Raw genomic sequence first — 24463 nt, 5'->3', positions numbered from 1 at the left:
CACTCTCCCTTGGAGGGCCAGATGCACTGCCAGAAAATATCTTTCATTTGAGCTTAGAGCTATTGTTGCAAATCTGCTAAACATTAGGTTTGCCAAATCCTTCCGGAGACTAGCTATCACCTTTCTGCTGAGACACGTGTTGAAAGGAGAAGCTTTCCCTGCTTGTGCAGTGGTCAGCTGAAATGCAACGTGTCTAAGACAGAGCATGTCATCCCTTTCCCATCATTCCTTTCCTGACTTAATGTCTCTCTCTGAGATCACCCTTCTTTTTTTCATCCTACTTTAAGACGCTGAAAGCATATATTTTTAATCTCTCAGGATTTGAGCAAGTATAATAGTTACCTACAGACCAGGACCTGAAGAATCAACACACCACAGGAAAAACACAGGAAAGACATCTTGAGGGAGGAAGTATAGAGTAGTTAAGCTCTGTGGTTCTACCACGTAGAGACCTGGGTTCAAACAACAACTAAACGCTCTTTGTAAGCAAAAATACTACAACCTCTCTTGTCCTTATCTTGCTCAAAGGTGTGGTGGGTTGAAATGGTGTGTTCATCTTCTATGGCAGAATTTTCTTGCACACAGTTCAGTCACTCAGTCGTGTCTGACTCTTTGTGACCCCATGAACTGCAGCACGCCAGGCCTCCCTGTCCATCACCAACTCCTGGAGTTTACCCAAACTCATGTCCATTGAGTCAGCGATGCCATCCAACCATCTTATCCTCTGCCATCCCCTTCTCCTCCTGCCCTCAGTCTTTCCCAGCATCAGGGTCTTGCACACAAGGACCTCCAATTAGCATTCTATGTTCTCACTTGCTCCCCTCTTCCTTTTTTAGAATAAGGATTCATCCAGTCTCTTCTCCATCAGTCAAGTTCCCATTGGAACATATGGTTTCAGTGGGTTCCTATCAGGTGGGAGGTCCTGCAGAACAGGCTTAGCCTGTCGTCTCAGAATGGAGGGGAAGAGCCCTTCTCTTGTCTCATGACGTCAGTTAGCCTTCACTCCCTGGGCCTTGACTTTTACTACTCCTCTTGATTCTTCAAAGTTTAGCTCAAGTTCTGGAAGCTTCTGGGATAACGTTAGCACTCAGAATTCTCTCCATCCTCCAGAGTCAGTAACATTCATTTGGTGGCAGGGAAGAAAGCGTAAAGGAGTTGGCATGTTGTAGCTTGGACTTTCTCAGCCTGGGCACTGCTGACATCTGGGGCTGGATAATTCTTCACTGGAGACTGCATCTCCTCCCCTAGTGTGACAACCCATGTCTACACACGTTGCCAGATGTCCCCTGAGGAACAAAAGTCACTTCTGGTTGAGAACCAGTGTTTGAGTGGGATCCCCATGTATCAGGTGTGGACTTAAATGCACAACCCAGAAGTTGAGAGCTTTGTTTGAGTCAGGGGGAATTTTTAGGACTTCAAGCTCAAGAGGCAGCATCACGAACAACTGTGAGAGAACTCCTCCAGGGAGGCAAGGGGAGGAACCAGCTTCTATAGCAGCTTTGCAACAAAGGGCAGGTAGTCAGTACATCAAAAGATTATTGTTAGAGAAAAGCTAAACAGCCCAAGTTAAGGAATTTAGCACTTTTCTGTTTATGGGAGTGTTCAAGTGTCTGGGCCCACTGAAATTATCCCTTTGATATGTACCTCAGCTATCTAGGGCCACTGTTTTTGCGTCCTGAGTTTCCTCGGGTCTCACCCTAGAGAGTGGCTGCAGTATGATGGCTAATAGAGGGCAGGTGTTCTCTCCTGCCTGAGTTCCCTCTGGGCTCACCAGCTCACCGCTGCAATTGCTGATGACTGTGATGTCCTCTGTTTACTGACCTGGCAGGAAATGTTCCATTTCTCACAGGTAATGTGCTGGACTCTGTACAGACTTTATTCACAGCCACATCCTACTTTTCCACCTTAAACTTCTTTGGGCTTCAGTTTGCTCACTTATTTTAAACGTATTTTGTACTGCATCTTTTCCTTTGTAAAGCACCTGAAAACTTAAAATGTTTTTTTTTACACAGGCAGGTAGTATGTAAATACTCACAGCTTTTTTGAAACATAGCCACAACCCTTGATTGTAGATATTGGCATCACCTTTTGGTTTTTATTTATTTCTTTATTTAGGCCATACCCCATGGTTTGAGGGATCTTAGTTCCCCAAGCGGGGATGGAACCTAGGCCACGGCAGTGAAAGTTCCAAGTCCTAACTACTGGACCGCCAGGAAATTCCCTGGCATCACTTTTTAACAAGTGAACACTGAAGACTATAGATCTCTGTTCAGTGACTGGACTAAGGTCTAAATAACAATCACTGGAGGAGCACAGGTTGTCTGATTCCAGAGTACATGGTATTTTCAGGACACAGTGCTCTTTTGCTTTCTCTTCATAGACCTGTTCTTTTTGCTCTGCTGAATTTCAGTCTGCAGAACTGGGATTGTGTCTACTATCTCTTGGGAATACCGTGCATATGGGGGCATAAGAATAGTTATCTAGAGGGAAAACAAGCTTTTCTCTTAATTGTCCAGAAACCCCTCAAACGAGAGAATGGGGGGGGGGGTAGAAAAATCTGATACTAAAAGCATTCATTTTCTATCATTTATCTTATACTTCACTTGAAACTATTCAATACTTTTGAAGCTGCAAGAAATACCTTACAGGAAACACACACACACAAATCATCTCAATGATTACTTTAACGCACAATCTTAGCTTCCTGGCATTTCCTTCATTTCCTCAAGGGAAGGTTATTTCTCCAACTTATTTCTTTCCAATTGATTGCTAGGATTTCAATCTCTTTAGACCTTTTGCATTAGAGGAAGAAACACATCTGCTTTTTTCCCCCTCAATTTGGGCAGTTTGGAGTTCATCACAGTCTTTCCTTGTTTAACTACCTATAGAATTTGAATTTCAAAAAGCAAATTGTCTTTTAGGCTAGAAAGTTCAAACTCAAAACATAGCAGCTTCACATCCTCAAAACAGGAAAAGGAGAAGTTTAATTTCTTACTTCTGCTTTCTCTTCGTGTAGGAAAAAGGGATCTTGATATAAACGATCTTCTGAAAGGAAAACGAAGACACCAACGAAGGCGTGAGTCCGAGGGCTGTTTTACCTCCTGCCACTTTGGTTTGCTGTCATCAAGAGGACATTGTGCAGAGCAGCCATAACGCAGGCTAAGGATTCAATTATTTCACAGTCTAGGCGATTTCAGGCAAATCCACTTTTAATCAGAACTACAGTTCAATGAGGTCAGTATTTTACAGCTGATGAAACTGAGGCCCAATCGCTAGCTAACCCATGACCAATGTACAAACTCAAGTCCATGCGCTTGCTGTCGAGCTGAAGAATTTATGTCTTAAGCTTGCCTGTCTTGGTCAGGAAGTTTCTACTTAACCGTAGTCCAAAAAAAATCTTTATTACAGTTAATAAATATAAACATCAGTGTATTTAGAGGAAAACTGTTAAGATTAAACCTCCCAAGCCACCCCGCATGGATTAGAGCTTAGAGAACTTGCCACCAAGTGTTCAGAATAGGATTTCTGAGAACTGGAAAGGATCTTAGAAATGATTTTACAGAACAAGGTCAGCTTGTCTTGTAACATTTATATCTCTTTCTCCATTTTTCTTAATTGGGAGGCAGCAGGTACAGTAGAAAGTCTGTCACACACCGGGGTCTAAATTTATCTTTATTAGCTAGGCATGTCCAGCTCACTGAATCCATTTTTATGTTAATGACAGAGGTGGAATAGATGGCCTACCAGCTCTGTTGTTTCGTGAATCTGTTGCTTATTCTAATAGGAAAATCCTGATTAGAAAAATTGAATTGTTACAACCTTAGCTTAACCTTTAGACTTTCTTGCTTCAAAGTTGCTTGCTCTCAGCTGGGGCCTGATTTTCCACTCTGCTGTAGCCATCTAAACCTGATCGCCTGTCACAATTCTTTCCACAAAGGCAGCAGGCGAGGCAATGATGTGGTGGGGAATGTAAAACCTCAGTTCCAGAAAATCAAAATCATCTCCCTAATTCACAAAGTTTTTGAAGATTCTTCTCTGTAGGTTTCTCTGTGCCACGTTCCTGTTCTTTACTCCCTTTAAAAAAATCTCTCTGAAACCCCTCCTCTACCCTCTCAGTAGAGTTGAGCTTGTTTAACAGAAATACATCTCAGTTGCTTCCCCAAAGCAAAAGATTATTTTACAATCTGAATCTGGGAAAAAGATGACTTGAACAGTAACTAATAATTACATACTCTTTACTGTGTTCCAAGCACAGTTGCACATGCTTTCCATTCGTGAAGACATTTAACCCCCGGAGCTCTGAGAAGTAGATACATATATCCTTTACTGTCCAAATCTAGTCAGTTCCTGAGACCAGGTTAGAAATCAGAGTTCAGTAAGTCTGAAAGGTCAGGGAAACTTCATTATCTGAATCTATCTTCGTTTACCTGCTTGGGATGGGGTAAGGCCTGACCTTAAATAAAGCAAATAATGTCATTCAAAAGTGCAAACCCATTTGGTTCCTTTATTGTAACAGCAAGGGTTTAGGAAGCGTTCACACAGGGATAGATATTTACCCCATTATCCCCGTTTTACAGATGAGGGAACGGACGCACAGGCAGGCTGAGTAAGCTGCCCTAGGTTTCAGAGCTCGTGTGGCAGAGCCAGCAATCCCTCCTAGGCACTAAAGCACCAGGGTCAGGATCGTCTGTGCTGGACTGCCCAGCTAAAGCTATTGTTTTCTTTGTGGCCAGTGGTATCATCAATGCACATTACCACTGGAGCTTTTCTGGGAGTGTTTTGGGGGAGGCTTACCAGAATTCCCAAACTCATTTTTTTTTTTTCCCTTAGAGCTCACTTTCTCAACAGACTTTGATGATATGTTCTGATGATATGTTCTTTTGATTATGTTCTTTTCTGATATAAAAAATTTTTAGATAATGCAACTAGCTACTTTTTGTAGTTTAACAGTTTAATGACGTGGCTTGAGGAACCATGATGTTCCATTCAGTCAACATCTTGAATTAATTCCACCACTGCACATGAAATGGTGATCTTTCTCTTGTAGAGTCACAGGAAAAGCAGACGTCTCACAGCAGAAAAATGCAAGTTGGAGGGCAGTGTAATTGAAGCTTCTGGGTGATCCTGCTTGCAATCTCTGAAAACTTGGGGCCTCTTCAAACCATTGTTTGTCCTCAACTAATCAGGCTTGTGAGACCAGACCATGGCTATATTTAGTCCTTTAATATTTCCTCAAGTATTTAATGAATGATATGGGCCAACAATTTTCCTTCAGAGCTCAGCCAGGGCCCTCATGAGATTATGGAAAAGTTTGGACATGCTTTCCCGTGGGTCAGCTGACTGATGTCCAAATAAAAACCAAAGGATGGACTCATGTTTACAGGTTAAAGAAAATCTTAGGTATTAAGCTGATGTATCTTTATAAATTTTAGTGAAAAATGAATTCCTGCCTCATTGCAAAGTTTATTTACACATTCATATAGCAACAAGGCTAAGCATAAACTATATTCAACAAGTAACAGTAACAAAGAAAATATACCTCCTTGGAGGTCTTCCAGGTAATGAGGACTCTGGTTACACCTGCTACTCAGAGTGTCTGCCTCTTTGTCATCCTGTGGTAAAAAGGTCAAAGGTATGTGGCCATGTGCCAGGGGCCACCCTTTAAAAACAAGGCAAACTCCTGGAATATGCTTCAGTTTAAGAGCAAAAATGTCATTGTAGTGAGTTGCAATGCAAGAAGGACATGGGGTTTAAGACAAAGCTCTGAGACTTCACATGTCAATGTGAAATTTCCAAGTATGCACCTGGTATCCTCGGTGATTTTGGACCCTCTGGCGGAAAGTGCAGAGATTCAGTGTCTAAGGCACTCAAGGAGAGCCAGACTTAATCTAGGTTCTAATCAAGACTCATCATTTGACCTTGGATGAGTCACTTGCCCACTGAGTGAGCCTTAGTTTCTTTTTCTGATTAAGAGAAAGTAAGACGGCATGATCTCTATGATCTCTAGGGTTCCTGTCAGTTCTAGAAGCCTTATGGTTCTTATTTATGGTTTAGAGCTTTGACTAATTTGCCTAATTTTGCCTGATCTATCATTTCTACTGGATCCTATCTGTTTACTCAGTGTGGAGGTTTCACATCTCTGAAATATCCCTTGGAGATCCCAAGTCGCTCAGTCGTGTCCGACTCTTTGCAAGTCCATGGACTGTAGCCTACCAGGCTCCATCCATGAGATTTTCCAGGCAAGAATACTGGAGTGGGTTGTCATTTCCTTCTCCAGAGGATGTTCCCGACCCAGGGATCGAACCCGGGTCTCCCGCATTGCGGGCAGACGCTTTACCGTCTGAGCCACCAGGGAAACCCGGAGATCCCAAAGACCTGACCAAATCTAAACTGCTAATATTCCACTTATTGGGCTATTACTGCTCAGCCAGTGAAGGCTAACCAATACCTTCAAGGCCAAGATACACTGTAAAACGTTTTAACCAATATCCAGACTCATCAAAACTGGAGTTTCTTTTCTCTATAATCCCTGGCTCCTCAAATACCCAGGAGATAACTTTTCAGGGTTCATGCATGCATGCTCATTCACTAAGTCGTGTCTGACTCTTTGCAACCCCATGGACTGTAGCCCGCCAAGCTCCTCTGTCCATGGGATTCTTCAGGCAGTGATACTGGAATGAGTTGCCATTTCCTCCTCCAGGGGAATCTTCCTGATCTAGGCATAGAAATAGCATCTCCTAAGTCTCCAGCATTGCATGTAGATTTTTTACCACTGAGCCACCGGAGAACAGTTCACTAGATTTCAATTGCATATACCCCCTATTGTAAAGATTCGTAATTTTGTTTTTAGTGGAGATGCCCTGAAATGAGTTTTCTTTTTCAAGTATTTACATATGTGAAATAAATAAATATAACAGAAGGAGTCAAGAGTAAAAATTCTCTTAAGCACATACATAAATTCCATAGTACATATGACTTGAATATTTTTTCTTTTTTTTCATATCACTTGAATATTTATAAAATTTTTTTAATAACCATTGTCACAGTCTCATGATTTATACAATTTAAAAATAAGCCTGTGTGGTTCTGTCGATTGTTTTTAAAATACAGCATGCGTTTGAATCAAAATGATTAGCAAAATCCATTACTTCGTCTCTCACCATCCTCCATAAAAACCGCACTGAACAGAGTACTGAGGAAAAAGCAGACTGCTTTTCAGGGGGAAAGTGTATTAAAATTAAAATCAAGGGCACTTTTAATTGTAAAGGCACAGATCTTCACAGGAAGCTATCTATAATCTTTTGAAACTGCAGTAGCAATACCATACATGTCTCCAGTCCCTGAATAAGGCATCTTCCCTTCCTGGCTGGCGGTGGTCAGCGTGAAACCCTGCGAGGTACACCCTACAACTTAGGAATCGGGGTGGCCGCCAGCGCTATGCTTTCGATCGCACACTCGTCGGTTCCTCTGCGGATGCGGAAGTAACCGTTCTCACCCCAGCTGGTGCCCCAGCTGTTTTTAACAATCCAGTAATCCAGTCCAGAGGCCGCGTCAGTGCCATAGCCCACCAGCAGCACAGCGTGATTGGTCAGCTCGAAGGGGTTGAAAGGGTCTCGCAGCCCCGTGTGGTGGTAGACGCCCTTGTGGTAGTGGAGGAAGTCGTTGTAGACTTCAAAGGCGACGGCCATGGGCCCCTGATGGACCAGCTCAAGCTTCATCAGGGCTTCATTGCAGCCCCCGTAGAAACCGCCCACGTAGTGGTACTCGGAGGAATAGTACCGGAAGCAGCCCTCTTTCAGTCTGCATGGCGAATCCGTGCCTGTGTAGGGGAAACAGTCCTCTTCCACCAACCCGAAGTCCTGGGCATACTTCCCTGCGATGAGGTAAGGGAAGCCACCTTCACAGCCTGCGGGTGAAGAACACACAGGGTTACCACCGTCTGTCAGAAAAGGCTACAGGAGAAACTGTCCCGTTTCACGTGTTTTCGACTCCATTAATTTGTTTTTAAAGACTTATTTGCTATTTGGCTGTGACGGGCCTTGGTTACTGCGCGCAGGCCTTCTGCGGTCGTGGCGAGCGGGGGCTCCTCTCCAGCTGTGGCGGGCGGGCTTCTTATCGCAGTGCCTCTCTGGTCGGGCACCTCCCCAGCTGTGGGTCCTGGTCTCGGCTGTCCTGTGGCACGTGGGATCTTCCCGGACCAGGGATAGAACCCGTGTCCCCTGCATTGGCAGGTGGATTCTTTATCACTGAGCCACCAAGGAAGCCCACTAACTATTCTTATGTCACCCCTGGAAGTTGCTCTTGGCTTAAATGCCGCTCCATTCACCCTTCCATCAGCCATCTAGCTAACTACCCTTTCATCCCCATCTATCTGACAGACATTTATTTGGCCCCTGATGTGGAAGGTAGCTTCGTGGTTAAGTGGGAGGCTCTGAAGCCTATGTAGATTCAAATCCAAAACTGTGTTAAGAATTTAATTTCCCTGTACCTCTGTTTACTTATCTGTAAAATATAGATAGCACTTGCACCTTCCTCGTAGGATTAAGTCACGTAAAAGCAATAAAAGCTTGCAATTATTGTCACTATTAAATAGGCAGACGCTTCCTCAAGGAAGTCTTCTCTGACCATCTCCTGCAGAAAAGTCTGAATCAGGTCCCCATATCCTTCCCTCCAGTCCTGGCCCTATTATATCTCAGAGGCACTGCAGGTTCAGTTCCAGATCACCACAATAAAGCAAATATCACAATGAAGAAAGCCACACAAATGCTTTGTTTTCCCAGGGTATATAAGAATTATGTTTACAGTTTACTGTAGTCTACCAAGTGTTCATGTTTTCCAAAAGAAGCAATACATACACCATAATTTAAAAATGCTCTATTGCAAACAAAACAAAACAAAACCCACTAACCATCACCAGAGCATTCAGTGAGTCATAATAGTTTTGCTGGGGGGAGGGTTGGAAGCATTTTGAGAATTACCAAAATGTGACAAAGACACAAGAAGTGAGCAAACGCTGCTGGGAAAATGGCGCTGACAGCCTGGCTCAACGCAGGTCACCACAAACCTTCAATTTGTAAAAACACACCGTGTCTGAGAAGAGCAACACACCAAGCTATGCCTGTATACACATCCATAACCCTGTACTTTTCCTTCATTGTTCTCATACTCACTGAATTTCTATTTTCCTCACTTTACTGTAAGCTTCATGAGGTCACTCTCTTGATACTTTATAGAGTCTTTGGGGCCCAGAAGTCACAATGTGGGTGTTTAATAAGTATCTCAGGAAGAATAAAAGGCTCACTGACAAATAACTACACACCAGCAGTTGCACTGGTGAACTGAGAAGCTTTCAAGCAGCCAAATCTGGGTGGGGATGACAGCATCAAACTTCCAAATGAGACGATTTCTCCCTGAATCCACTGGCTTTCTACATACCTTAAATATGCCCTGTTCTGAAAGCCTACGTACAAAACTTTTACATCCTTCTGGAGAGAAACTAGCGTTCATACGCTTTCAATAAGAATTAGGTTTCAGAGTGAGACCTTATTTGGAACTGAAACTCGTAGTTAGAAGCTGGGAGGTCTTCAGAATCCTAGAGAACAGCTTCATGTCTGTCCCCTGTCTATATGTAGCGTAACAGCTGCTCCCTCAGGGTTCTGACCACTCTTGGGTAATGAATGTAAGAGGCTCCAGAGAGCCCGTCCTTACTCAGATTATAGCGATTCCTGACACTGTGCTGGATGCCACAGTGAGTTCCATGAGAAAGCACTAAGTAGTGAGTGACAGGGCCAGAACTTGCACCCAGGTTTTCTGAGAGCAGACACTGTGCTCTCTCTACCCCCCATCCTGATGGTTTTGCCAACAATGGCAAACTACACACAGCTCCACAGTGCCTGAAACACAACACTTACCTTGAGCATACTGACTGCAAGACACAACCTCCTGAGGACTCAAGATCGGGGTCTGAGTGTTGTTGGTTAGTATGCGGATTCTTGCTTCCATCATCCCCATAGAAGCAAATGAGTAGCAGCTTCCACAAGACCCTGGTGATGGAAAAGGAAGACATATAACCTAAGAGACTCTGATGCCCTCAACAAAAGCCAAAGAAAACCTGAGTGGATGAATACATTAATATAGCTATATTGAGTGTTGCTGCTTTTGTTCCTAAGGATTAGCACAATAAAGGAGATTCAATCAATGAACGCTACTGACCTTACAGGCAAATCTTAAGATTTCAGCTTTTTCACTGAAGGCAAACATTACTACATGGGACTTTCCTTGAGAATGCTTTGGGAGGGAAAAAACCTCCTAACTTCTGCAAAGCACTTGACAATATTCTTAATAATGAAGAAATGATGTATTGATACATCTGCAACATTCTGAGTCATCAAGTTGAAAGAAAATTAGGGAGGAATACATACGAACTGAGCTTCTAAATATCTCCAGAGAGATGTTTTCTAAGGCAACTTGTTGGGTGGAATTAACTCTAAGAATGGCTCAAGTATAGGTGTATCATTATAGAGAGCTGGACTCAACCAGGGAAAATGTAACAAAAAGAGTAATTATTATATAATGACCAATATGGTATTTAAAGTATTCAATAAGGAAGTAAAGATATTAAAGCAGATGGAGGTAGTGAAATTGAAAATAAATTGAAAAGTGGTTGGATGGAAGTAGGGGAGAAAGGAAAAGAAAACAGCTTAATTTAATACCTGAATGCTCTGGCAAAGACAAAATGAATTTACTTATGAAGCATATGCTAGGAATATAGTTGCTACTTCAAAAGAAGAAAAACATACTGTATTATGAGGTAATTTACATAATGATATTTTTTAATCTGATTCTTCAATATGTGAGTAGAAGAAATTTATACACAGAATAAAATATGGCATGTATGTAATAAAACTAGATTTCCACTTATTACAATTCCAGGAAGAAATGAACATAATTTTAACATCTCTATTATAACATGGCCTCTTTTACCTCTGCCATTGATGTAAATTCTACATGGAGATATACTTGTACCAAAACCCCCCAAAGTGAAAGCTAGTCACTCAGTCGACCCAGAGATTGAACCCAGGTATCCTGCATCCAAGATCTCCTGCAGCCAAGACACTGGAAATTAAATGAAGTTGATATATTATTCAATTTACTAGTAACTTAAAAAACCCCCCAAAACTAACAAAACTCATTCTACATAAAGAGAATGCTGCCTTTGTTCTCTTTAATAAATCTGAATTTAGTAATTTAGTGACTGCCTTCCTCAGAAAAATATTCATAACATTATACTTTAAAAATACAAGGGGCATCGTTTTTCTCTTCTCCAAGGAAATGTTCATTCATGTCCTTCCCTAAGAACAAGGAGCACCAGGATATTCTAAGCTCCATCTCCGGCGTGCTATGCAAGAAAGTCAAAGTGTTAGTTGCTCAGTTGTGTCTGACTCTTTGTGGCCCCGTGGACAGTAGCCCGCCAGGCTCCTCTGTCCATGGAATTCCCCAGGCAAGAATACTGGAGGGGGTAACCGTTCCCTTCTCCAGGGGAGCTTTCCAACCCAGGGATTGAACCCAGGTCTCCCACATTGCAGGCAGATTCTTTACCATCTGAGCCACCAGGGAACATTCTAAACTCTACTTGAATTACTTAATACTGTTTTTCTCAAACTAAACTATGAATTTCCTGGAGTGTTTACAGGAACTCTGTCTTCTTCACCTTGATGCAATGAAGGAACTCAGTGCATCTCTGTAGAAAGAAGTCATATTATGAACAAGCAGACACATATTTATAGCCAGGAAAGAAAGCTATTTCAATGGAAACAGTCAACATTTACTTTTAGTCTATTAGTGCCCTGTTACCCTTTAACTGCTACCATTTCTGATGGTTCCCAAAATTCTCCCCATAAACATCTCAGATTTATCCATACTGCTTTTGCTCAATTGTGACCATTAGAAGAGAAACATTTGGAAGGGGGCCTTGGAATCCATCTAGTGTACAATCTACTCACTTGACAACGCATACACGGAGACTCAGAAAGAGGCAATGGCCTGGCCAGTCACCAAACTAAAGGGCGGCAGATGCCAGCACCTAGCTGCCTCCTAACACAGGAATACCGTTTTCTTCCATTTGCAGATCCATATCTACTTTAAAGAATTCTCAAATTTCCTTTCCCCACCTTCCAATTACTCGGCAGACCAAAATTAACTTGTCCATTTTGTTTAGGAAGCCATCTAAATACTACTACCCTTAGGACTCCTCTTTCACATGATAGAAAGTCAGAGAACTAGGTGAGTGACAGTAAATGGCAAAGCCAATATTCCTTTCATGAGACATCAGTAGTATCACAAGAGAGTCTAGAAACGATCCCAATTTGGCCATTTAGCAGTCTTGGCCCATGGCAGCCACGGAAATAACTCTCTTGGCTTTAAGTATTAAACCTTCATTATCAGCCTATCCAGTATCGTGGGAGGGACAGGCCACATGTCCATTCCAGGACTCAGAATGTGCTATTACCAGAGAAATTAGAAGGAGGGAAGGAAATAATCTTCCTCAAGCCTCTGATGTTCCCAAAAGGTCAGCTGCCGAAGTAATTAACATCTCTTCAAAAGTCAAGGCCAGAGTCTAGCTTCCAAAAGGACCCTTTTCTCTTAAGATTATGGGGCAAGAAAGAATAGGAGGGCTTTCCTGGTTAAGAATCAGCTCACCAATGCAGGAGATAAGAGTTCAATTCTTGGGCTGGGAGGATGCCCTGGAGGAGGAAATGGCAACCCACTCCAGTGTTCTTGCCTGGAAAATCCCATGGACAGAGGAGCCTGGCGGGCTACAGTACATGGGGTTGCAAAAGAGTCAGACTTAGCAACTAAACAACAACAAGAAAAGAATAAGAAGGGGAGTTGGCCCAGGCAGAGTTCTGCAGTAATCAAGTTTCCACAGTCTTAAAATAGATAATGTGATTGCCACATGGCTTACCTGCGTGTCAGTTCTCAGCCTTCACCTTCTAACAGTGGTGAACACACTGAGCCGGTAGTAAGGAGCCAGGATTCCTTTTTGCCCTTCCTGCTCACCCCATCAGTCAGCTATGTGACTGGGCAATTCACTTGACCTTTCTGACATTTCTTGTCATCTTGGGTGTAAAAGGAATAGGGTGGAACAGTTTAAGGCCCCTGCCTTCCAGCTTTAGTAGAAACAATAGTTAGAACAGGACTAAGATGAACTAGAGTTTTAAAGTTAGGAAGCCACTCTGCATTTCCCAATTAATGTGACCTGAAAGACACTCCCCTTCTCTCTTGAAGACACAGTAATAAAGACAGCACAACTGGGAGATGAACAAGCAAAGTCCGTCTCTTCCGATTTCCTAGCTCTCTTCCCTCTCACATGCAAAGTAGACCTTAGCTATAAGGCTGATGCTTAAACTTACCCTAACAAGTTTAGGGTAAAAGTTTATCCCCCTACCCAGGAATTTTTTTTGGTTTTTTTGTTTTTCATTACTCTTAATTTGCTCTCTGAATAGAGAAAAGTTGTGAGTTCCCTGAACTGCGGGTAATTTTGAATTCTATAGGACGCTGGTGTATTTAAGTTAGTGGAAACTTCCAAGTAGCCCAGTTAGTAGGAAGAGAAAATAATTTTTTTCATAAAGTACAGAACACCACAAAGAAGTCCAAAGAGGAACCTCCGTGTACCCAGTGTACATTATTTTCTCAGATATCTGAGAAGATACCACAGATGAGGGCTCAATTTAAAAGCAATGAATCACTCAAAGCCCTCTGTTTTTAAACTGCCCATGTCTATACAAACCATATTTATAACACTCAAAGAATATGGAATATTACAGACAACAAGAGCTTTTACTCAGCTACAAGAGAGACACTGTCAGAGAATCTGGGATTGGAAAGTCTGATTTCCTTCGAATTATTATCTCATCACTAGTCAATTAAACCTTTTTGGGAAGTGAGCTGAGCTAAATTTTTCCTCCAACCTTCTCTGAATGAATTTTTTAAGCGCCCTACTTAAAGCAGTTATATTGTATCTTAATGTTTTGTTTGTAAGTCTTGCTAAGCTGTAGTCTCTAGGACAAAGGACTGTATCATATTAGTCTTCATATCCTCAGCCTTTAAACAAAAATTCCTGACATGTTGGATACCCTATAAACACAACACAGTGGGAACAGCCATGTGCTAAGCCCTCGACAATCAACGTGTAGAAGTGAAGTCGCTCAAACGTGTCCGACTCTTTGCGACCCTATGGACTGTTGCCTACCAGACTCCTCTGTCCATGGGATTTTCCAGGCAATAGTACTGGAGTGGATTGCCATTTCCTCCTCCAGTGGATCTTCCCCACCCAGGGATCAAACCTGGGTCTCCTGCATTGTAGACAGACACTTTACTGTCTGAGCCACCAGGGAAGTCTACTTAATCCTCTCCAGTAAGGACAGGAAACCTATTTGATGACAGAATAAATCTTAATCCTCTCTTAACATCAAATCTTTTTAACTGACTTTCCACTCATTTCTCAATCACCTTTAAATTTCCAATCCCTCATTTTCAAAGAAGCTGTCCCAAGAAAGGTAGGGATGGATTTCAGGACCCACACTTTCTCTGGAGCCAAAAAGGCCAAGAATAACTGGCACAAAGGAAAGACAAAGAGATGAGACCTCCAGTGTCAGATAAAGGACAGGAACCCTGCCGTTGCAAGACTTGCCCAAAGCCCCGTATATTCAGAACACTCTCTAAGAATGCAGTGGGCATGAACTGAAGGGGTGGTGGTGAATACTGAGAACTGGCAGAGGCTGATTACTGATTTTTTAGGAAAGGGGAAGGAAAATTTATCTTTGGATGTTATTAATTTATAATCCTTTCAGGAGACACCATCAGAATGTTTCCAGACAGCAAATACTATACCCACTTTATAGTAACAAATCAGTCCTGCGTACTACAATTGTCTTCAAAACGAGCTTAGAAGTAATAAACCTGAGCGTTGTATAAATGATTCTCCAATCATTGTTGGCTAAAATTTAGGCTAAGATAATTTGCTCTCAAGTGCTATTAGAGGCAACATTATTAAATCTACTCATACTGTATCTAATTTTCAGAAACAACTGACAAAATGCAATTATAGTGATAATGCTGGTAAACATTCCACCGGGAAGCTGAGTTAGTACTTACATTATATGTCATATCCTGATGTAAAGTTAATTGAAAGATCCTTACGCAATTCAAAAAATCTACTTCATCAGCAAAAAAAATAAAGGATTCATTTTCTGGGCTCCTATAATTAGACTAATGATGGGGGAGGGGTGGGGGGAGAGTAGGTGGATACTTAGAGAAGGATTCCAGAATAAAGAAGATACGGTGTGTGCGTGTGTATATATATATATATACACACACACACATAGTGGAGTATTACTCAGCCATAGGAAAAGAATGAAATAATGCAATTTGTAGCAACATGGATGAACCTAGAGATTCTCATACTAAGTAAATCAGCCCTCCAGGCTCCTCTTTCATCGGAATTCTCCAGGCATGAATACTGAAGCGGGTTGCCATGCCCTCCTCCAGGGGATCTTCCCAAACCAGGGATCGAACCCAGGTCTCCCACACTGCAGGCGTTCTTTACAGACTGAAAAGCCCAAGGAAAGCCCAAGCACCAGGAAAGCCCAAGAATACTGAGCTGGTAGCCTATCCCTTCTCCAAGGGATCTTCCCAACCCAAGAATCGAACCAGGGTCTCCTATATTGCAGGTGGATTCTTTACCAGCTGAGCTACAGGGGAAGCCCAAGTGAATCACAGAGAAAGCCAAATAACGTATGAGATCACTTATTCATATCACATATGCAATATCTTAAACTATAATGGAAAAGAATCTGAAAAAGTATATATAAACTGAATCACTCTGCTGTACACTTGAAACTAATACAGCATTCTAAGTCAACTATATTTCAGTTAAAAAAATGAAAGATTCCAACAAACCACCTGCAGAAGGAAGACAAGAAAGACTAATTTTAGCTGCAATTCTTTGCTTCTGTACAAGTCTCCGTAACCTGGAGTGCAAATGAGTTTGGCTTATATACCACTCTAATGAATATCACTAGCTATCTGGAACACATACTGAGGACACTGAAGAAATGCTGAGCTCAGCTGGAGAGATCAGGTATTACCAGTGTCTGTCAAGGATACAAAAAGAAGAAGTGTGTATTCATTAGATTTATTCATTAGCTATAGATTTTCTATTTCTTTACTAATGTAGATCATACCAGTTTCATCTCTGTATCCCCAGAATGTGAGAGCCTGGTACATAGTAAATGTTCAATAAATATTTCAGAATGATTTAATAAAAAAGAAAAAAAACAGACATTTTTTTACCTTGGTTTCGAACGGGAGTAACAAAATTGATACCATGAACATTTCTCCAATCCCAGGATGTTGGCAAATGCAAAATCTTTTTCTGTATTTCAGCAGTGATTGGTGCAGGTTTGGGCCTAGGATGGAAATAGACACTTGACATCAATGCACAGTCTTTCCTTTGAGGATGATTTCCTAACCTTTAATCCCATAATTTCAACCACCTGGCTGGCTTGGATGTAGATTCAGATCCAAAGAACACTTGTCCATCAGTGTTTCAATGTTTCTATTATACAAAAATGTATCTATTATGGACTTCCCTGGTGACTCAGACCGTAAAGTGTCTGCCTACAATGTGGGTTCCATCCCTGGGTCGGGAAGATACCCTGGAGAAGGAAATGGCAACCCACTCCAGTACTCTTGCATGGAGAATCCCATGGATGGAGGAGCCTGGTGGGCTGCAGTCAAAAATGTATCTATTATACAATGTGTCAATTATACAACTAAGTTATACAGATTGCCCATTTCTGTTTTTTTTTTAACTGTTACAATTATTTATTTTTCAATTTATTTATTTGGCTATGAGTGATCTTAGTTGTGGCATGCGGGATCTTTAGTTCCAACATGTAGGGTCTAGTTCCTCGACTAGGGATTGAACCCAGGCCTCCTGCACTGGGATCACAGTGTCTCAGCCACTGGCTACTGGAGAAGTCTCAAAATTACCCATCTATTTTTCAGGATCTAGTAATTTTCCCCTATGAAACAATACTGGTTTTATATATTGCCATTGCTAGTTTTAGTATGCCTAAATAACAGCATTCTCTTTTCATATATTTTGACCCAAAAAAGTAGATATGGGAAATTGAAGATAGCCTATAAATGTTTTAGAGAAAACAGAGGAATTACTGATGTTTGACTCTACGGAGGGTGGTGATGGTAGTCACAAAAGAAGTGAAAGGCAGAGAAATACAGGATGTAAGTAGAAGAAGGCAAACCAGGTCAATAAACAGATAAAAGACAGACATAAAGACAACTACAATGGCTTCACCACTTTCTAGCTGTGTGACACTCGTCAAAGAACTTAACATCATAAAACTATGATCACCTCCTATTACGATGTGCATAGTCATACCTACCTCTAAGCACTGTTATGATAATTCAATGCAATAATGATTAATGTGCTTAAAACATTACCTAGTCTTGGATGTCTTTAATAAGCTATTAAGCTATTATGGTGATTACCACGACCATCAACATCCATGTCTTTAAGACTAAATATGCTGGTGATACATTTAAGTAACTATCTTAAATGTGAACAAAACATTCAATTGAAGTGTTAACTTCCTTCTTCCTACATCCTATAGGCAGAGTGTTTATCCATTTATCAATGCATTTATCCATTTATCAATGCACACACAGACAGAATAAAAGCAACGTGACAAATGAAGCTCAATGGTATGAAAATGAAGTGAGGAAAGAGGACGCTGGGTGGTGGAGAAGTGAGAAAGAATTACAGACATCATAGGCACACTGTACATTATTAGCTCTTCATCTTTGGGTCCAGATGCTTTTAAGAATTCGGAGAAAGCTCTGGACTCACTCAGAGAGATGTCCATAAACGGTACATTTTTCTCCAATTTGAGCAGGTTCAGTTTCAGAGTTTCAGGTTAAGAATCGCTGAGTTTCTACTATGTCACTTTCAGCAGATCTAACACATATACAAAAGTGCTACTGAAAATCAGGCAGCTAGACCACAGTGTCTGGCTTCGACATTTCCCACTTCTATATTCTTATCCTAAACCTTCTATGGAGACTTATTAGCCTTAAAAACAGGGCTTCATAAATCTATCTCTTCTCTAAAACCAAGGTGGTTGGGTGGAAAGAGAAAAATTCAAAGTTCTTCAGAAACTCTCTTCAGGAGTTCTTCAGAAACATGGCATCTGACACGTGGCAATGCAGTTGTATCTCGGGCTCAAATCTTTCAGATAGGAGCCCTGGTCTCCCTAAGGTTCCAACACTGATCACATCTCCTCTGGGGGCTCCTCTGGATTGCTACTGAACAGCTCTCAACTTTACGTCTCACACAGACACAGGATGACTCTTTCACTTTAGTAAATCCGAGAAGGGATACAATATGCTCCCTTTCTGAGTTTTGACTAACCAGAACATCTCGTAGACTAGTCCACTCCTTAGAATATGCTATGAGAAACATTATACCAAATTTTTTTTTTTTGAGAGAGGGGTAGAATTATGAGAGAATGCTATCAGTCGGACAGGGAAAAACTCCATACAGTCTCAGAGTAGAAAAATGCCAGATTATGATTATTAGTCTGCAGAAGAAAAACTTAGCAATGAATTTTATTGTTGTTCATTTGCCAAGTTGTGTCCTACTCTTTATGACGCCATAGACTGCAGTACGCCAGGCTCCTCTGTCCTCCACTATCTCCTGGAGTTTGCTCAAATTCATGTCCACTGAATAGGTGATGCTATTTAATCATCTCATCCTCTCACACCCCCTTCTCCTCCTGCCCTCAATCTTTCCCAGCATCAGGATCTTTTCCAATGGGTTGGCTCTTTGCATCAGGTGCCCAAAGTATTGCAGCTTCAGTGACAGTCTTTCCAATGAATATTTAGGGTTGATTTCCTTTAGGATTGAGCAGCTTGATCTCCTTACAGTCCAAGGGACTCTCAAGAGTATTCCCTAGCACCATGATTCAAAAGCACCAATTCTTTGGCATTCAGCATTCTTTATCATCCAACTCTCACATCTGTATATGACTACTGGAAAAACCATAGCTTTGACTATACGGACCTTTGTTGGCAAAGTGATATCTCTGCTTTTCAATACACTGTCTAGATTTGTCATAACTTTCCTCCCAAGGAGCAAGCATCTTTTAATTTCATGGCTGCAGTCACCGTCCTCAGTGATTTTGGAGCCCAAGAAAATTAACTCTGTCACTGCTTCCACTTTTTCCCCTTCTATTTGTCATGAAATGGTAGGACCGTATGACATGATCTTAGTTTTTTAAACGTTGAGTTTTAAGCCAGCTTTTTCACTCTCCCCTTTCACCTTCATCAAGAGGCTCTCTAGTTCCTCTTCACTTTCTGCCATTAGAGTGGTATCATTTGCGTATCTGAATTGTTGATATTTCTCCCAGCGATCTTGATTCTAGCTTGTTATTCATCCAGTTGAATGCAGCATTCAGCCAGCAATGTATTTTAGTTAACCATTAATCTATCAGTGGTCTGTTTAAACGATAAAACTTGACCAAAGGACTCTATAGCTATTAAGAAAATAATCATTATATTCTCTGAATATTAGAAAATGCTTCAATATACTAAAAGAAAATAACCCATCTACACAACTTTTGAGTCCCATTAACTTTTCCAATTGGTTTTCCTACCCTTCAGTTACATCAATTTCTCCTGCAGCAAGGTATGGCATTACAAGAACGTCATTGGTCATTTAATAAATGTTAATGGAAGGAAATGGCAACCCACTCCAGTGTTCTTGCCTGGAGAATCCCAGGGATGGGGGAGCCTGATGGGCTGCCATCATGGGGTCGCACAGAGTCAGACACGACTGAAGCGACTTAGCAGCAGCAAGGCACTACATATGCTAAACTCAGCTATAGTTTTCAGGGTACAAAATAAATCTACCAAACTCCTGACTATATAAATTCAAAGAATGATATAATTTCCCATCAGATGCATATCATGGGGTATGTAAACTAAGATAGGAAATGCCACTTCTGGCTGAAGGCAGGAGAAGTATATTGATAAATATGTAACTTTTTTTTTTTTTTTTTGGCTGGACCTCAAAACTAAAAAAGGATTTTGAGATTTTTACCGGTGGCAAATTGATTTTTGCCAATGGTTTTTATAGGCCAGTTCAGGGGTATGTGAGGCAAAGAAAGTTTCATGAATGGTGGTAGATGAAAGTTTTCAGTAATTTTTTGTCATATTGTTTGAAAGCAGGTCAAGGTGTAAACAGAGTTACGGTCAAATTTAGATGGTTTTGATTACCAGACTAAATGTATTCCTTAGACAACAGGTAGTAACCCGATCACAGCTGAATATAGGAAGATGTAACTGGCAGTATTTCATAGAATGGCTAAGAATGGGGACAGGGAGGGAAAGAGATCAAAAGGACAGAAGACAGGAAGCGGATCCATCATACAGGCAAGAGATGACAAAGCCCTCAAGCCAAAGTGGAGAAATGCAAACAGAGCAAAGGAGGCAGAAGATGCTGTGAAAGCAAAGCCCATAAATAGGGCCTGGAGGACATCAGGACATGTATGAATAGGAGAGGGCACGGTCAGAGAAAAGATAACATAAACATCTAAGCTGGGATAACCAATAAAATAGTGAGCATCGCAAGGAGGGCTGGTTAGAAGGGAAGATATCAATCAACATATATCTTTATTCATGATAAAGAGATATGTTTTATTACCTTGGAATTCTCCGGCTATGGCCACCACCTCTCCTAATCATCTCTTTTAGGGTAAGAGTCTCATATTCCATGTATGGGGCTGCAGTCCAAGACTTCTGAATGGCATTGATAGCTTTCACAAAGTCATGGTTATATCTGTAGAGCCTATTAGAATACCTGCCAAGAAAAGTAAGATAGCTTCACATACACTCTTTACTGATATAAACAGATTCCATTAAAATAGGCATTCATACTCTGAGCTTGAGTGTAAAGTGATATAACCTTTCAGGAAGGCAACTGGGTATATCAGTCTCTATATCTCTACATTTATATCCACAGCCTAGAACTGGAATATGTCCTATGAAAATAAAATTTAAGTGAACTAAGATAACTGTATAACGATGCTCAGTGAAACACTTTTATACTAGTAATAGATTATAAACATAAATTCTAAAACAAACAATGGATTAAATGAATAATGGCACTTCGTTTGCTATACAGTTTATTCAGTAAAAATGTCTGGAAGATTATTTAGTGATATGGGAGAATGTTCACACTATATTAGACAAAAAAGCAGACTATCAAAGAAGTTGACACAGCATGAATCAAATTTTTGTGAAAGTGTATATTTATATTGATACTATATAAAGTACATACAACCAAGGTTATCTCTGAGTGGTAAGATAGAGTCACACCTCTATTAATACAATTTCTACAATGTACCTTTTAAACTTGGCAATGATAAAAAAGGGTGGAGGAGACAGCAAAACTGTCTTCAATGTGTGTATGTGGCACAGTGGGAAAGAATCCGCCTGCCAATGCAGGAGGCAAAAGAAACTCAGCTGTGGTCCCTCGGGCGGGAAAATCCCTTGGAGCAGGAATGGCAACCCATGGCTACAGAGAGTTGGATACAACTGCGTACACAAACATCACCTTTTAAACTTTGCAATAATAAAAGAGGGTGGGTGAAGCACAGCAAAACTGTATTCAACGTACATACAGCAAGGCAAGTATTGTAACCACATGACGAACAAAAAGTTGTTCCATTCGGACAAGGTTTATATCCTCGTCACTCAGATTTGGTTCTTGAGCCAGTATCAGCAGACGCACCTGGAAGCTGGCTAGAAATGAAGACTCTAAATGTCATTCCAGGCCACCTGAATCAGAATAGACATTTTTAACAGGATTCCCAGATGATTCACAGCAACATTAAATACTGAGAGGCACTGGTTTAACTGATGCCAAATGCTTGGACAGAGATGTAAACAAATCTAATACACAAAGAGCATGTTTACAAAGGCAAAAGACTGAGGGAGTTGATCATTCATTTAACTCAAATATGTATTACACCTATGCGCCAGGTGCCAGGAATTACAGAATTCACCACATTATTTCTACTAAAAAAAGGTTCTATGACTTAAGTATGACTCCTATCCATATAGTGTATGGATAACTTCATACACTATATATACATATAAGTTATACATATAGTGAGTAAGTTATACTTACTATGTTATATTATGTAAGTTATTACATATTATATAACTTATTATATGTTATATTCACTATAAGTTATACATATAGTGAGTGTATAACTTCCATTAACATTCAGTTATACAAAGCAAGATATACCTAACCTGAGTAACTTTAGGCATACTGTGAACTTTTCTTTCTCTTTTCATTCACAGAGAGAGATGTTCACGGAGTATTGAGATATAGCCAAATAACCTGGAAGCATTAGAAATAATAACAAAAATGTGCAACCACATTGACAATGTTTTTTAATGTTTTTATCAAAGTACTTTCCCACATTTTTCAAAATGTGAAAACAGAGAGGTACATTTATTAAGCATAAAACTGTCTGTATTCTATTTCTGACAAGCTAACAAACAATAAAAACCAGCTACAGTTGTTTTTTCCTAAGACACAGGTTCAGTTCAGTTCAGTTCCTCAGTTGTGTCCGACTCTTTGCAACCCCATGGACTGCAGCAGGCCTACACCAGGCCTCCCTGTCCATCATGAACTCCCAGAGCTTACTCAAACTCATGGCCATGGAGTCAGTGATGCCATGCAACCATCTTATCCTCTGTCGTCCTCTTCTCCTCCTGCCTTCAATCCTTCCCAGCATCAGGGTCTTTACCAATGAGTCAGTTCTTTGCATTAGTTGTCCAAAGTATTGGAGTTTCAGGTTCAGCATCAATCCTTCTAATGAATATTCAGGACTAAATTCCTTTAGGATGGACTGGTTGGATCTCCTTGCAGTCCAAGGGACTCTCAAGAGTCTTCTCAAACACCAAAAGAAACACGTTTTTAAATTGTAAATATCTATTTTGAGATCTGATCATTAAGAGCTGAAAGAGATGTTGATGGTAACTTAGGTCCTAAATGTTTATTTTCCAACTGAGGCAACATAGATTCTGAGCTCTCTGGTTGTAGCTTCTTCACTAAATGAGGCAATGCTTGAAATATCAGAAAAGTACACAGTACACTGCTGCTGCTGCTGCTAAGTCGCTTCAGTCGTGTCCGACTCTGTGCGACCCCACAGACGGCAGCCCATCAGGCTCCTCCATCCCTGGGATTCTCCGTCCCAGGCAAGAACACTGGAGTGGGTTGCCATTTCCTTTATATCCTAAATGGCAGGGTGAAAAGTGAGCAGCTTCACAGGAAATGAGTCACTCAAAGCTCAAGCCAAGCAAAGCAACTTAAAATCTATGTTCAAAATGGAGGGGATGAATTGGTCTAAATCTTGAGGGGGCGGGGGGCCTCCCCAGACAAGAGCAATCCGTCCTCTTTGAACTCACGTCCCCCTTTTCTGCTGCAGAGCCCTTCACTGCCTGTGTGGCCTGGCTTTGGGTGATCTGCTCATACACACTTCCAGGGGATTTCACAGTCAAATAATACACAAAGTCTGCTACCAATAATATTTATCTTTTCCTTCCAAACTAATAAAGTTTGAAATCTCTTGTGTGGTTCACAGTGACTTACACTGGACCTGACTTAAGAAAAATATTAACTGTCTGTTATAAGCTAAATTCATGTGTTCATGTCCTAACCTTCAGCGTATCAGAATGTGACTATATTGAGACATGGCCTTTAAAGAGGACATCAAGGTTAAATGAGGTCACATGGATGGGCTCTACTCCAGTATGACTGGTATTTGTGTGTGTGTTTGCTCAGTCATGTCACACTTTGTGACCCCATGGACTAAAGGCTGCCAGGCTCCTCTGTCCCTGGGATTTCCCAGGCAAGAATACTGGAGCAGGTTGCCATTTCCTTCTCCAAGGGATTTTCCCGACCCAGGATCAAACCCAAGTCTCTTGCATCTCCTGCAATTAGCAGGTGGATTCTTTACCACTGAGCCACCTGGGAAGCTCACATGACTGGTATACTTATAAGAAATGGAGATTAGAACACTTACAGGCTGACTGTGTAGGGACAACTGTTAGCAGCCATCTGCAAGCCAAGGACAGAGCCCTCAGAAGAAATCAAACCTGCTGACGCTGTGACCTTGGACTTACAGCCTCCAGAACTATGAGAAAATAAATCTCTGTTGCTTAACCCAGTCTGTGTAATCTGTTATGTTAGCCTCAGCAAATATACTACATAAATACTAAGAACCTGAAATTCAGTTATTATTGCCTTAAGATTTATGTTAGATTAGTATCACCTATATTTGATGCAAAATAAACATACGTATCT

The 24463-nt window shown here is 41.1% G+C and overlaps 1 protein-coding gene across 1 annotated transcript in view; it reads right to left on the bottom strand.

The window, feature by feature from the left end:
* Positions 1-4484: 4484 nt before the first annotated feature.
* Positions 4485-24463, bottom strand: part of CTSC (cathepsin C) — a 44231-nt gene continuing 24252 nt past the window's right edge. The window contains exons 4-7 of the mRNA XM_061406018.1: positions 20786-20941; positions 16354-16469; positions 9912-10043; positions 4485-7906 (exon numbers count right to left, since the gene is read on the bottom strand). Coding sequence (XP_061262002.1) covers positions 7404-7906; positions 9912-10043; positions 16354-16469; positions 20786-20941 — 907 coding nt within the window. The 3' untranslated portion in view covers positions 4485-7403. The remainder of the gene's footprint in view (positions 7907-9911; positions 10044-16353; positions 16470-20785; positions 20942-24463) is intronic.

Source organism: Bos javanicus, chromosome 29, assembly GCF_032452875.1.
Source record: "Bos javanicus breed banteng chromosome 29, ARS-OSU_banteng_1.0, whole genome shotgun sequence".
NCBI classification, from domain to species: domain Eukaryota; kingdom Metazoa; phylum Chordata; class Mammalia; order Artiodactyla; family Bovidae; genus Bos; species Bos javanicus.
This window is presented reverse-complemented; position numbering and strand designations above follow the sequence as displayed.